This window comes from Anabrus simplex, chromosome 1 (assembly GCF_040414725.1).
Source record: "Anabrus simplex isolate iqAnaSimp1 chromosome 1, ASM4041472v1, whole genome shotgun sequence".
NCBI lineage: Eukaryota > Metazoa > Arthropoda > Insecta > Orthoptera > Tettigoniidae > Anabrus > Anabrus simplex.
In genome coordinates this window covers 502,884,053-502,900,665 of record NC_090265.1, presented here as the reverse complement: position 1 = coordinate 502,900,665, position 16,613 = coordinate 502,884,053, and the positions used below count along the sequence as shown (strand labels likewise).

At 40.6% G+C, this 16,613-nt stretch overlaps 1 protein-coding gene across 1 annotated transcript in view; it reads left to right on the top strand.

Annotated features, from left to right (window-relative positions):
- The first annotated feature begins 665 nt into the window (after positions 1–665).
- LOC136874843 (endocuticle structural protein SgAbd-6-like) overlaps positions 666–16,613 on the top strand; it is a 32,244-nt gene continuing 16,296 nt past the window's right edge. Inside the window, exon 1 of the mRNA XM_067148562.2 lies at positions 666–737. Coding sequence (XP_067004663.2) covers positions 666–737 — 72 coding nt within the window. The remainder of the gene's footprint in view (positions 738–16,613) is intronic.

The following is a 16,613-nucleotide window of genomic DNA, read 5'->3' as shown; positions in this document are numbered from 1 at the left end:
ATGAGAGTAGAAACACGTAAAATGGGCCATGTTTCTGATAGTTTCCTTCTATCCTACTCGTAGCCTTTATAGATTACTGGCTTCTGTTATAATTATCTGTTGCCACTTGCTAGCGTTCATTTCTCTTCTCGCGTCTTTCTCTATGTGTTGTAGCTATCAGACCATTTTTTTGATGTAGCAGTTGGTTACTCTCTTTTCTTTCTTTTTACAGTCTGCTTTATTTCATACTGACACAGATAGGTCTTATGAAGACGATGGGAGAGGAGTGGGAAGGAAGCGGACGTAACATTAATTAAGGTATAGTCCCAGCAGTTTTCTGGTGTGAAAATGGAAACTACGGAAAACCATCTTCAGGGCTGCCGCCAGTGGAGTTCGAACTCACTATCTCCCGAATGCAAGCTCACAGCTGCGCGCCCCTAACCACACGGCCAACTCGCTTTGGTACTCTACACCTTGTTCTGTTAACTGAAAGTTAGAGACTAGCATCACAAATCGGTTATGTTTGTCCTCAGACTTAATGTTCGCTAGCTGTAAGAGATATGGCGAATGAAAGGTCATCAACAGCGTGCAAGAAAAAAGACCTCATCGCCAGCGGGTATACAAGGAGAAATTATAGGTTTGGAAACGACTTATACTGGGGGGGGGGGGAAGACAGATATATTACAATGAGAACCGAGCATGCCGTATTCTCGCAGTATTCTGGAACTCTTCCAGAGATGAACAGGGCTATAGTTCAGGTGAGCACTGTATTGATGTCATTATTTACATCCCACTACTAGGAGATACTTTAATTGGCATTATATTGCTCAAAGATTGCATCACTACCATTGGTTATGTGTACTGTTACGTTGAATTTAATCTCTGCAGTTGTTCTTTCATTGACCTGTCTCAGTCTAATCCTCAGCTCTCACTATATGACAGTGACTGATGTATGAGCAATGACAGTAATGCCATTCCTTGCAGCCGGTACCTGTTATGAATGGAATGCTATTTGCTTTACGTCGCACCGACACAGATATGTCTTACGGCGACCATGGTATAGGAAAGGCCTAGGAATTGGAAGGAAGCGGCCGTGGCCTTAATTAAGGTACAGCCCCGGCATTTGCCTGGTGTGAAAATGGGAAACCACGGAAAACCATCTTCAGGGCTGCCGACAGTGGGGCTCGAACCCACGATCTCCCGAGTACTGGATACTGGGCGCACTTAAGCGACTGCAGCTATCGAGCTCGGTATGAATGGAATGATGGATGTGTTGCTAACAGTGCGCATTTCGTATAATAATAATAATAATAATAATAATAATAATAATAATAATAATAATAATAATAATAATAATAATAATAATAATAATAATAATATTAATAATAATAATAATAATGGGATTTGCTTTACGTCCCAGTAACTACTTTTACGGTCTTCGGAGACGCCGAGGTGCCGGAATTTAGTCCCGCAGGAGTTCTTTTACGTGCCATTAAATCTACCGACACGAGGCTGTCGTATTTGTGTACCTTCAAATACCACCGGACGGAGCAACGATCGAACCTGCCAAGTTGGGGTTAGAAAGCCAGCGCCTTAACCATCTGAACCACTCAGCCCGGCGCGCGCATTTCGTAATAGCACCTTCTGGTTATGTGAGGAAAACAACTCGAAACTATGTCACCCGTTATTTATTTAGTATAACACTTTATGACAGTTGATAGTGGACCTAAGGGGTATCCAACAAGCCTGCGGGCAAAGACCCAATATACATACATGCATAATTAATTAATTTCGTGTGGCTATTTCTAGCCGAGTGCAGTCCTTGTAAGGCAGACCCTCCGATGAGGGTGGGCGGCATCTGCCATATGTAGGTAACAGCGTGTTATTGCGGTGGAGGATAGTGTTATGTGTGGTGTGTGAGTTGCAGGGATGTTGGGGACAGCACAAACACCCAGCCCCCGGGCCATTGGAATTAACCAATGAAGGTTAAAATCCCCGACCCGGCCGGGAATCGAACCTGGGACCCTCTGAACCGAAGGCCAGTACGCTGAAAATTCAGCCAACGAGTCGGACCATACATATATACATACATAAAGTAAAACTCGTGTCCTCATCCCGAGGTGGTGCAGCTCTTTTCAGGCACACCCCCATTGGAGGTGAGCTGCATGTACCATTTCAACCACATACCAGCCCTCCTGCCATTCTTAAATTTCTGGCAGTACCGGGAATCGAACCCGGGCCCCCGAGGACGGCAGCTAATAACACTAACCGTTATGCTACGGAGGCGGACCATACATATATACATACATACATACATACATACATACATACATACATACATACATACATACGAGTTTAGCCTGTAGTTTTGTCAGAATTTTTTATATTTGAGTGTCGGTCACGTCCAGAATAAGAAGAAATGAAATGTTTATTTTTTTATATTCCCGTCATGTCTCTCTCTCTGCCTATCCGTGCGTACGCTTGCGCAATATGAGAAAACGGCTGAATATATTTTAATGGAAAGTGATCACATTTAAGGTCAACGGATAAGAGATTACAAACTTGGCTATAGATACTTTTATTCACGCTGGGTGAAATGGTAGTTTAGGGAAGCTTTAAAACTATATCAAATAGCTTCGTTAATACGCGTCCTATCGATAAACGGTAAATAAACAACAGTTGTAGAAAATAAAATATTTGATCTCATGTGCTGTGAAAGTCGATTTTGGGCGAATAAACTCTTCTTCCTCTTTTCTTCCTCTACCGCTTTTCCCACACCTGCAGGCTCGCGGGTCCGACTGTGTCGCACATGTAGATATGGCCCTGTTTTACGACTAGATACCCTTCCTGACGCCAAACTGCCAAACTCAGGTCGAGAGAAGTAATCATTGTTGAGTGTTCCTGTGGTGATTGGTAGTGTAGTGTATTGTCTGAATATGAAGACGAAAGAGTTGGGACAAACACAAACACCCAGTAGGTCGTAAAGCAGGGCCGGTTCTAAAACAATGGGTGCTGAGTCAGCATTTGCCCACGAAGTTGAGTTGAGTAGTAAGGCTAGGGGTGTTTTGAACCGAGGTCATTGACCCCTAGTTGAGTAGTATGGCTACGGTGGTTCGCGGATTTTGCGTACGAGAGCAAGCTTAACCTCGCATACGCAATTATGATGTTGGGTAGATAGTCTACGTGCATACGGCTATAAAAATCGATCTTGACCATATTATCTTCCCTAACGAGGTTGTCGTTTATAAAAATACCCCTCCAATGCCGTCTGTGAGGTTAGCACCCCCCCGAAATGGCATCTTTGATATTAGGATTGCTGTCGTCCGCGGGCGCCCAATCGAATCGACTCCTCCATTAGCATTGCTTTCATACTGACCTTTCCGACTCGGCTCCTCCAAGGGGGTTTGTCCGATTCGGCTCCTCCAAAGTGGACCATGACGTCATGCGGTCAAAAACATTCAGTGAGGATAGCAGAGGGGTTATAAGTACCCCAGGTCAATCCAATAGTGAATGTTAGTTTAGGCTTGCTCACGTACGCAAGCTCGGTATACAGTACATAGAATGTACCTAGCCAAACTACTCATACCCAAAAATGGCCTCTGTGAGGTTAGGCCTCTCCAAAATGACATATGTGAGGTTAGGCTTGCTCGAGTACGCAAGGATATGATGTTATACCGCATAGAACGTGCATTGATATACTACTCGGGTACAGAATGCACATAGGCTATCGACCGAACGTCAAAATGGCGTCTGTGAGGTTACACCCATCCAAAATTGCGAATGCGAGGTTAAGCTTGCTTTCGTATGCAAAATCCGCGAACCACCGTAGCCATACTACCGAACTAGGGTTCAATGACCTCTGGTCAAAAACCCCTAGACTTACTAATCAACTAAGGGACAATGACGTCGTGGAAAAATGCTGACTCAGCGCTGACTCATTGAATCTACACAGTTTGCGATGGGAAGGCCAGCGTCTCAAGCGTCCGAGCCATTCACTATGAGAGGGTAAGGTAGGTGGTGGTATACTATTTCTAATTATTAGATTGTGTGTGCTAGAAAAGCTTTGATTACATTCCAGTCCTCTCTGCAGTGAGGGACATATAACGGTGTTGATAGTTATTTGTCTGTCGGATGGAGACGTAAAGCCTTGTGCAGACCTCTTGATGCTATTCGACAGGAGAAGGGTATGTGCCACTACCGGGTTTTACCCTCTCCCTTCCTACTATCATATGTACAACATGTCATTCATTTCATCTTATTATCATCCCTGATGAGATTGACGTCAAGAAAGGCATCCAGTTGTATACAGTTTCTAATTACTAGATTACTTGATTAAATTCCAATCCTCTCCGCAGTGAAGGCATATAATGCTGTTAATGGTTATTTGTTCGTCCGATGGAGACGTAAAGGCTTGAACAAACCTCTCAATGCCTTTCGACAAGAGAAGGTTTTCCCCTCTCCTTTCTTACTATCTTGTCATTCATTTCGTCTTCCCTGACGTCAGGAAGAGCATCCGATTATTAAAAATCTATCTGAAAAGATTCAACCCTTACCCCGTTTATCTACACTGTAGTGTATGATGTGAGATAAACCTGCAAAAGTTTGCCCTTCTATCACATATAATGTCATTCAGTTTTATCTTCCCTGATGAGGTTGACGTCAGGATGGGCATCCGGTTATAAAAAATCAATCTTAACAGATTCATCTCACCACAAACCCAACACCGTAGAGAAAGGGATATTTCCCTGGCGTCGGAAGGGCATCCGGTTATAAAAATCGATTTTGAACTTATTATATTCCCTCATGAGGTTGTCATCAGGAAGGGCCTCCGGTAATAAAAAATCCGTCTTATCAGATTCGTCTCACCACAAACCCAACACCGTAAATAAACTGTTATCTTCCCTGGCGTCAGGAAGGGCATCCGGTCATAAAAATCAATCTTATCAGATTCATCTCACCACAAACCCAACACAGTAGAGAAACGGATATCTTCGCTGACGTCAGGAAGGGCATCCGGTTATAAAATAACGACCTTGACCTTATTATTTTCCCTAATGAGTTTGACGTCAGGAAAGGCATCCGGTTATTAAAAAATCCACCTTATCACATTCATCTCATCACAAACCCAACACCGTAAAGAAACGGATATCTTCCCTGACGTCAGGAAGGGCATCTGGTTATAAAAATGTCCCACCAATGCCGTCTGTGAGGTTAGGCCTCTCGAAATGGCGCCTGTGAGGTTGGACTTGCTCTCGTACACGGCAGCCAAATCGATTCGGCTCCTCCAAAGGTGTCCGTCAGGTTAGCATTGCTCAAGTACTGACCTTTCCGACTCGTTCCTCCTAGGGGACCCGTTCGATTCGGCTCCTCCAAAGGGGTCCGTCAGGTTAGCATTGCTCACGTACTGACCTTTCCGACTCGACTCCTCCTGGGGGACCTGTTCGATTCGCCTCCTCCAAAGTGGTCCATGACGTCATGCGATCTAAAACACTCAGTGAGGATAACAAAGGGGTCAAAAAGTACTCTAGACCTTTCCAATGGCGCATTTAAGGTTAGGCTTGCTCACGTACTTAAGCTCGGTAGAATATACCTAGCCATAATACTCGTGCCCACCAATGACATCTGTGAGGTTAGGCCCCTGCAAAATAACATCTGTGAGGTTAGGCTTTTTCTCGTACGCAGGGATATGACGTTATTTAGCATAGAACGGGCACTGGCATACTACTTGGGTATAGAATGCAGGTAGGCTAACTACTCAACATTAAAATGGCGTCTGTGAGGTTAGGCCCTCCAAAATTGCGTATGTGAGGTTAGGCTTGCTCTCGTACGCAAAATCCGCGAACCACCATAGCCATACTACTCAACTATGGGTCAATGACCTCGTGGGATAATGCTGACTCAGCCCCCATTGTTTTAGAACCGGACTTGCCCTACTACTCCAGTCCCCGTGTCAGAAGAATTAATGAGACGCGGTTAAAATCGCCCGACCTGGCCGAAAATCGAACCCGGGACCCTCTGAACAGAAGGCCTCGACGCTTACCATCCAGCCGAGGAGTCGGACGATTTTAAGGAGAGTAATAGCGGAACTATAAAAATCAATCAATACTGATCTGCATTTAGGGCAGTCGCTCAGGTCGCAGATTCCCTATCTGTTGTTTTCTTAGCCTCTTCTAAAATGATTTCAATGAGACTGGAAATTTATTGAACTCCCTTGGTAAGTTATTCCAATCCCTAACTCCCCTTCCTATAAATGAATACTTGCCCCAAATTGTCCTCTTGAATTCCAACTTTACCTTCATATTGTGATCTTTCCTACTTTTAATGGAGCCAGTCAAACTTATTCGTCTACTAATTTCATTTCACGCCATTTCTTCGCTGACAGCTCGGGACAGGTCGGAACTATTTCGATATTTTACTTTTTTCCCCGAGTCCTATCGTCGTTCATGTTAATCTTAGACTAAACAAAATCCGTTATAACGAATAAAAGAGAAATAGTAAATTCTGATCTTCCATACCTCATACGTTTTTATTGTAAAAGAAAGGTTAACCGGTCCTGGTAGTTGAATGTACTGTATTGTCTCTCCCAAAGCAGGCCACGAATGGACGTTTGTATAACACTCCCATCTCTAGCCAGGCGAAGCTGGCGATGAGAGAGACTTCCTTCAGGCACTTCTTCTTATTCCTCCTCTTCTTCTTCTTCTTGGTAAATTATTGGATTTCGGTTATAATACTATGACCAATTGCGTTGTGTAACCCCCTCGGACACTTGACAGTGCCAGTTGTAACAAGGGGAACGAGCATAGATTTAGTAAAATATGCGCCAGAGCTTACACTGGCTCTGCAGTCGCATGCGAATTTGAGCGAACGCTCTGTTTGGCAAAAGCTGGCTTGTTTGGCACTTTCATACTGTAGCTTCCCAATTAATTGAAATATGTACTTCTCTGAAGGAAAATGTCAGTCTCTATGGCTGCACGGAGAGGTTCATAAAGTGCACTGATATATCATTTCATGGGTTATGTTTCTTTGAAATTCATTTTCGTGCGGATTAAATAATAATTTGCGTGACAATTTTGTACTTGCGCTGACTTCGCGGTTTTAATTTCCTTTCTGCGTGAGTGAGACTTTTGGACGTTACCTTGAGGAAAGAAATCAGTGCTTTAGGAAATATACGGGATGACATTTTTCTTTCACTGATTGAGAATGAAAGAGAATATCCTGACTCATGTCATCAGATTGATCAAGATGATTGTGAAAGAGTGTACGAATATACGTATACATTGTGTTGGCAGGTCATACTTGCATGGTCCCAATGTTAGAAGTAGGCTAACAAAAACGATTTGTTTTGTAACCAGTGGGTTGACTTACTGTTACTCTTCATTATAATCAGAAGTTAATGCTGATTTCTCGACATATTTCCTACAGTAAGGTAAGTCCGTGTAATTTGGTCCACGTAAATTTGAACGTCCATAACTCTATGGACCGTAATGAAAATTTCTCAAACTTTATACACGATAATTAGTACAGTGTATCAAATGATTTGGTGAAGTTTAATGTTAGTATTATTTTTAACATTTGTTTAAAAGTAATAGTTATTTTAAATTTTGTTTTCGTGTAATTTGGACCGATAGCGTGTAACTTGGATCAGGTGATCGTGTAATTTGGACTAGTAAATTTAAGCACTTAGAATGTATTTAATATATTTATTATGAAATACTAAGCAATAAAATACGGCAGTATTAATTGTGGTCGTCACTTTTGGCATGTAGGACAGTGATAAAACAATTCATCCTGAAGTTTCGTGCGATTTTCATGTGCCCCCCCCCCATTTTTGCAACTATTGCACTAAATCCAATCGTCGTCATAATACTTGTCACATACAATGCAAACTGTTTGTGTTTTTTTTTTTCTTGCGTCTGTAGTGAACAGTTTCTCGACATCTGCTCAACCCGAAGGCCTGCATATTACAAGGTGTCGTGGGCTCAGGATGACGAATCCTGTCGGCCATTATTCTTGGCTTTCAAGACCGGGGCCGCCATTTCACTGTCAGAGAGCTCCTCAACTGTAATAACGTAGGCTGAGTGGATCTCGGATCAGCCCTCAGATCCAGGTAAAAATCCCCAACCAGGCCGAGAATCGTACCCGGGTCCTCCGGGTAAGAGGCAGGAACTCTACCCCTACATCGCAGGGCCTGCCTCAAGTTATAAAACAAGTTTTTAGAATAACCAGTAAAACTACGAAGAAACGTAATTATTACGGTACAATTGTTGCAACGATCGAAATTACACACTCTCGAGCAGTCCAAATTACACAACATGCAAAGATCTAATCAAACACTAAATAATGTGTACTTAAGTACTAAACATTTATGATTGAAACTATGTTTAAACCTACATATTCTACCTCACCTGCGTCCAATCCGACGTAAAGAGTTCCCGGCCAGCTTCTCAGGGAAATTTTATAATTTCATATAATTTGTACGTGGGTTCCGAGAAAGATCAGCTTCCTATTGCAAACGAAATATTATTCCATCAATCGCAACCCTGCCGAATGGACGTCTCCATCTGGCAGACTTTGCCAATGTGTCAGTGCCGAAAATTCAAACCTAAATTCTATTTATCTTAATCTGTGATAATCCTTATAAATAACAAACAAAATTAATCCTTATTTCTAATTATATATCAAATATAATAACTTTAAGAAAAAGGAAAAGAATATATGGGAAGAGAACAATGTGCTTCTGTACAACTCATTTTCTCTGATGAAGTAAACATCCACGGAAAATGTTCATTTGTACAATAGTCCTTCGTATTTACATTTCATTTGCATTATAGTCATATTTGAAATAGGCTCCTTTAACTAAAACTGATCATTCTTTAAACCTGACACTTCTCATCATTTTAATCTACTTTCTTCATTCAATCTTTGATCTACTCCACTATTGGAGAATTGGAGTTTAACATCGCTAGTAAAATGCCCTATTTAAAGGATAATATATTTAGATTGATCATAATCTGAATCTGAATTGATCTATATCACATAATTCTAAAGTTTCAATCTGAATCTCATCATTTATCATCTTTATTATATGAAATTTTATTATCAGGAACCCTATCCTCTGTAATTTTATTATTTGGAACCTTATTATAATGTTATCTGCTTGTCTGGTATCTTATTATGACTTTCGTTGACTTTTGGGTTTCGGGATGCTAAATAAGTTTCTCATATACAGCAATTATTCGCTGTCATAAGGCTAATCATTGCCAAATAAAATATATTCACCCATGTCCTTCATATTTTAAAATCATATATCACATTAGCAAACATAAATATGCCAGGCCTAACCTTCATTAATCATAAATTAGCATTAGAATCTGAGATTGTGCCAATATGTATTGTGCTTTTATCTTTGATATATAATACATTAACATCTATAGTTATTCAGTAGTGCCATTCACTGAACTGGATCGTGATCTCAGTATTAACTTTATTTGGGAAGGAGAAACTCTAAACATGTTGTTTATTCCAACTACAAATCCTTATATCAACATATATTAACAAATATGGAGGATATCAGCTGACTACTGTTCATTACTACGAACTTTTATTCAATATGGGACTCCGCTGTGAGCATACTCGTCTATTCACTTCTGGACTCAAACCCTGCCATACAATATTACTCAACTACGATCCTATCTCATGTGCCATTTAATTTCGCAATACCTTCTTCTTTCTTCATAGTTGCCGACGCATATACATTCGTATCTCTACATTTTCATAAATACTCAATTCAAATCTATATCATCGTAGTCACAACTCTTCTCATCTCAAATCATCTTAAAAATCACTCATTCATTACAATATTAACCTTCCCTCGACGATATTACTTCCGTATTTGCCTATAATTCATATAGGATCCATTTCTTCTTTGCCTTATATAGTCGTAGTCATGTATGTCAATATACATGCCTCCTAAAAACAATCTACATCTCACACAGGAGGTATCCTTCCCAATACTTTCTAAAATACGACAGAATTGCCCTTTCGTATGATTTGGGATCTTATCTTCATACACAATACATTCCTTTATGACATTAAGACAGCCGTGGCTGAGGTTAGAGTTTACTTAAAACGAATGTCACTTCTTACATATGGACTACCACAAACATCATTTGTCAGTTTATCTGACATAAATTAGTTTCTGTAGGTCATGTTTGGCACCTGGTTTAAATATAAATGGCAATTGAAATTTAATGAATATTATCTACCAAATAATACAAAGAGTTTTGAAAACAATAAACTTGTCTCGCATCCGTCACCCTTCCGAGCTGGCTTCTTCTTCACAGCTGCTACATGCGATCCTTGCGGCCGGCATCTGGTCTTCAGTACCTCATCTCAGGTCACTATGAATTGTCATCTTGCGCCTCATTATGTAATTCTGGGCAATCCACTCCCACGTTTAGCAAGACTCCATGGTTTCACACTCGTTCATGAAAACATGAAAGAACATTCGGATGACAGAATACATAATTATACTATTCATATAACCACTTATATTACAATTTCTTGATCTACTTGTGATGCGTATCAATACGGTATAAATATATGGATATAACTTCTGCTTGTTAATTATAATTTCCCTCGGCTAATATGAATCTTAAGTAATTAATTCTGCTCATTCTTTTCTTGTAGTGGATTGCCTAGAGGTACGAATAGCCCTCTCGTTGCTTCCCGATGTAATGGTGCAGATATCTCCTTCTATTATTATCTATTTTTGAGATTACGGATTCTCTTGTCGTATTTTTCTCTGCTCATAGGCTATCTGGCATAACATTCATTTTTAATCTTTCTTTTAACCAGTTTTTTTTATGTATATGGTGTGATATCTTCCTCACAGTTCCTTTGTGTGCTATTATTTTTTTTTTCAGTAAAGAATGATTCGAATTAAATTATTTTAAAATACGATCCATACTCCATTCCGAGGTTCTTATACACGGCCCTCGCGATTCCATTCTATTATGCAGTCCATCTGAGTTTCGGTGACACTTTGCGCTCATTTATTCTGCTTGAAGTCGCCGTCGGACATTTTGTCTGTCCCGATCTCCTTTATATTTCCACATCAACTACAACGTAATGTACGTGTAATAGTACATTATATATTTCATCAGCACTTGTAAAAGCTGAACACCCTCTTGGCCGAAATAAATATTTCACAGTACACTTACTTGTACAAGCTTACAAGGAATGTGAGTATTAGGATAGTTTTCCTCTTCTCCTTTCAACCTTAAGGCCATTAGCAAAACAACTTCCAGGAAGAAAAATACCCCCGGCTGTCTTGCTAACCTTGCCTCAGACAGTGGCGACCAATCTTGCAAATACTAAAAATATTATCGGCCCAAATTACACGCAGGTCCAAATTACACGGACTTCCCCTACTGATAATATTGACAGGTGTAGTGTAATTGGTTGCTCATAGCCATGAATATTCACTTTTAGAGATAAATCTGATGGATTACATATATTTATTTTCCTTAGAATGCCATTGATGTGCAAGAGTCGCACACTGATACACTCGAAATCTTTAGTATTTAATATCTCGTGGCCAGAAAGATTCATTTCAGGCAAGAAATCAGTACAGCCCTCAGAACGACCCAGTACCAGCTTACACATTCTCTCTCATTGGTCACATCCATTAGACGCGTTAACACATGCACACATCTGAACGTAGAGAAAACGATGTACGAGAATATTTAGCACGAATGAAACACACGCGGAGCGGCGATGGACAAAAGACAAGTTACCATCCTTTTTTTTTTGCTAGTTGCTTTACGTCACACCGACTCAGATTCGTCTTATTTCGACGATGGGACGGAAAGGCCTACGAATGGGGAAGAAGCGGCCGTGGTCTTAAGTAAGGTACAGCCTCAGCATTTGCTTGGTGTGTAAATGGGAAACCACGGAAAACCAACTTCAGAGCTGCCTACAGTGGGGTTCTAACCCACTATCTCCGGGATGGGAGCTCACAGATGCGCGCTCCTAACCGCATGGCTAACTCGCCCGGTAGTTACCATCCTAGCACTTCTTGACTTCTCTAAAGCTTTTGACTCAGTAGACATACTACTTTCCAAACTATTTAAACTCCAGTTCTGGACAAGCAGTCTTCAGTGGATGAATTCATACCTCCGCGGTCGACTGCAGTGTGTAAGAAATAACAATAATGAATACTCATCCTGTCGATCCGTAGAGGTTGGTGTTCCACAGGGGTCTGTCCTAGGAGCGTTTCTATTTTCTATTTATATCAATTATATTACGTTGCCGGTAAACAGCTGCAGACACCACATGCACGCTGATGATATACAATTTTCTGTCTATATCAATTATATTACGTCGTCGGTAAACAGCTGCAGACACCACATGTACGCTGACGATATAGGCCTACAATTATACTTGCACTGTGAACCGGAAAGACTAACCGATGAAATTAAAAATGTCAATAGAGACTTGCAAGAAATCTGTAACTGGACTGACATGCATGGACTTAGATTAAATAACGTACAATCTCAAGCTATAATCATTTCACATCCACGGCTTTGTTCAAAAACCATAAGCAACTTCACTTTACCAAAACTCCACCTACAAAATTCAACAATTGATTTCAGTTGATCTGTCAAAGATCTCGGTGTTATGATAGACGAACATCTTTCTTGGAAGCAGCAGGTTACCAGCATCTGCAGGAAATTATTTACGAGACTTAACTCACAAGATTCCGCAACATATTTTCTCGAGTATTAAAAGAACGCCTCATTCGCACTCTGGTATTACCTCATTTCGACTACTGTGACGCCGTGTACAATGACCTGACTACTACTCTTAACGACAAACTACAATGCGCACAAAACGCCTGTGTTAGCTACATATGTGATCTACGTTACTTTCACCATGTTACACCTGCCTACGATGAACTCGGTTGTCTAAAACTCAAACAGCGCCGTAAACTTCATGCTTTATGCCTTCTTCATCTAATACTCTCCTCATGCTCACCTTCCTACTTGTACAGTCAATTTCACCACCTCTCATCCAGTCATAGTTTCGGAACACGTTCAAAATCTACACTCCTATCTATTCCACCTCGCCACACCACACGATACACAAACTCATTGGTTATTTCTTCGGCACGACAATTGAATACACTACCCGACTCTGTCAGAGGAGCCTCACCTGCTAGTTTTAGGCAACTTTGTCACCGCTACCTACTAAGTAATACGTAGATGAAGTCCTAAATTGTTATTCGAATATTATGGAAATATTGTAGATTTAGCCTTTCTCAAACTAGAGACTTTATATAATCTCATTGTTATTACCAAGAATAATAGAAATTAGCTAATCATGTCATAATTGTGTAATTATTAATAATAAACATCTACATAATCATTCTCCAATTTTTTCCTATTTTTATTTTTTATTTTTATCATAAAATTGTATTGTTTAGTAGTTGCAAGACGATACAATTGTAAGTGTATTTATTCTAATTTTGCACATGTAGATACTGTATTTTCTGGTTATATGGGAGAGAGAGCCTAATGGCCTTAATCTTGCCAGACAAAATAAATCCACTGTATTGTATTGTAAATATATGTACCCCCAACCTTAAAGTACTGGTTTTTTGTTTGTGTTACTTAATCGCAGCTTTATTTTCTTTTTTTACGACTTGCTTTACGTCGCACCGACACAGATAGGTCTTATGGCGACGACGGGATAGGAAGGACCTAGGAGTGGGAAGGAAGCGGCTTTGGCCTTAATTAAGGTACAGCCCCAGCATTTGTCTGGTGTAAAAATGGTAAACCACGGAAAACCATTTTCAGGCATAATACACTGTAACGAGCGGAGCATGTTGAAATCTCAGCTGTTTGGCACAAAGCTCTTTCCGCGGTACACATCAGTGTCAATAGAGTTAAAACTGTATGGATATTTATGTGATTGAAAATTCTTACATTACAGTATAGTAGTGATGTTTCTGTCCAGTAGAAAGAAAGCCCAAAAAGGATAAATATGGGAGAATTTATTGATAAAAGAAGACTGTGTTCAGTTGCGATTAACCGGGCGAGTTGGCCGTGCGGTTGAGGACACGCAGCTGTGAGTTTGCATCCGGGAGACAGTGGGTTCGAACCCCACTGTCGGGCTTATTTACTAACTCTACGGAGATGAAAGTGCACGAAGCGCAAGCTTCAGTGAAGAAACTCTACTTATGGCCGTCGACTATAAAAAAAAAAAAGAGCGTTCCAACCTTAAATTGCAGTACAGCAGTAATGGGATAATTCCGTCTCTTTCCTTCTCGCATGTTTTGCAGGTAGCGCTGTCCTACTCTAATGCAGCGGGTTTGCCAAATATCCGTAAATCAGAACGTTATCGGTTAAAGTGGGTTATGTACAGAATTTCAAGGCGCATTTGATGCCGTTAACAAAAGAATGTTAAAAAAATAATTTAGTGTGAAAATGGTAATATAATGGAAAGTTTCGCCAAATGCAAAATCTTCATTGCATAGAACTTATCATGTCATAACTACTATTTCATATTCATTATTTTCCTAATTTTTTCACTGCTGATAAAGAAACATTTCAGCTCGATGTAGATACGTTTATTTTTAAATTTAAATGATAACAGAATTCAGTATATGCGTTTATTTTCAGCCATGTTCAGGGAATTTTATGTGCAGTCACGAAAAAGTCAGTCGCTGGCCAGCGTCTTTCCTATTGAGTTTGCATGGGGGGTCAAAGCGAAGCAAATGGTCTTCAGATATGGAAGTTATTTTTAAAACAATCCCGAAGTTCTTATCTTGCTTAGTTCTTAATTTGGGACAGAAAGAATATCTCCTTGAATTTTGGTTTCGTGCGTGACTCGGCTGGCTGGCTGGCTGGCTGGCTGGCTGGCAGGCAGAAGTACCGGTAGTGATCTCCCAAACATGAGCTTTTAACATTACCAGACAGTCGCATGCAGTGCAGTACTCATTTCGTCAGTAGTATGTATAATAGTGGTTAAATACATATCAGTGACATATGTACAATTCTTGAGGGGAAAGTGTATTTCGTTTGTGTGGTTCGTGAGTTCGTGCTCGTGCTCGTGCGTGGGGATCTAATTTCGAAGAAAAAGTGCACAAGGATCATGGCGTGGTTAATGCAAAGCAAACGGTCTTCGGATATGGAAGTTATTTTTACATCATACCTCGAGTCCTTATCTCGTTATCTCTTAATTTATGACAGGGAGAACGTCTCGTTTGTTTACGTTTCACGCGTGACTCGGCTGGCTGAGCTTTTAAATATACTGACAGCCGTGTGCAGTGGTGTTCATTTAATCAGTATTATAAGAGTGATTAAATAAAGATCAGTGATATATATAATATTTAATGGTGTGTGGCCTCCGAAGAAGCCGAATGCAAGTCTTTCGGGTTGACGGTGCATAGGCGACCTGCGCGTCTATAAGAATGGGGCCCTACCTGTGATGAATTCTAATGCTGAAGACGGCACACGCACCCACCCCCCGAGCCATTGAATTAACTAATTAAGGTTAAAATCCCCGACCCGGCCGGTAATCGAACCCGGGGCCCTCTGGACCAAAGGCCAGCACGCTAACCATTTAGCCATGGAACCGGACAAGATCAGTGATAAATGTATAGTTCTTGAGGACAAGTGGATTGTGTTTGTTGTGTTTGTTGTTTTTGTGTAGTCTGTGTAGTTGTCAGTTCGTGTTCGTGCTCGTGCTCGCGCGGGGGTTCTTAGTTCGAAGAAAAAGTGCAGAAGGATGTACAATGGATCGTCGAATTAAAAAGAAACGTTCCGTAGGTAAAATCAGGGGAAAAGAACGCAATATTATAATGAGTGTCCTGGATTATTTTTTAAGGACTATGAATGTGAGCAGCGCAGTCAGTGAAACAGCTAAAGCTACAGGTTGTTCCGAAAGAACAATCTATGCTATAAGGAAGGAACACACACATGGTCCTTTGCGAACTCCCGCAAAAAAACAAAAAAAAGAGAGAGAGAGGGAAGGACGGCAGAAGAATGAAAGGAAAATGAAATATGATGAAATTGTGCGAAGTGGAATGCATCGGGTGGTTCACTCTCTTTTATTTGCTAACATACCACCGACATTGAACGTAATTTTGAGTAGGGTAAATAAAGAAGATTCCTTGCCACGATTTTTCAAAACTACGTTGTATCGCTTCGTACATGATATAGGCTTCCGTTATTTAAGACGGGATGATAAAGCAGCTTTCATTGAAACCGATGAAATTATTAATTGGAGGCACAGATATCTCAGGGAGATAAAACGTTTGAGGGCATAAAATAAAGCTATAATTTACACAGATGAATCATGGGTAAATATTGGGCAGACAGTGACAAAAGAATGGAAGGATACGACAGTGAAAAGTACACGGCAGGCCGCCAATGAAGGGGTGAGTTCGGGACTTAGGCCACCGAAAAGCCGAGGACCGCGATTTGCCTTAGTCCACGCGGGTAATGAACATGGTTTTGTTCCAAATGCTGAACTAACATTTTATGCCATAAAAACATAAGACAATTGGGCAAATTACGTGAACGAAGTAAAGAAAAATGAAAGAGATTTGTGGAAAGCAGACGAATTAC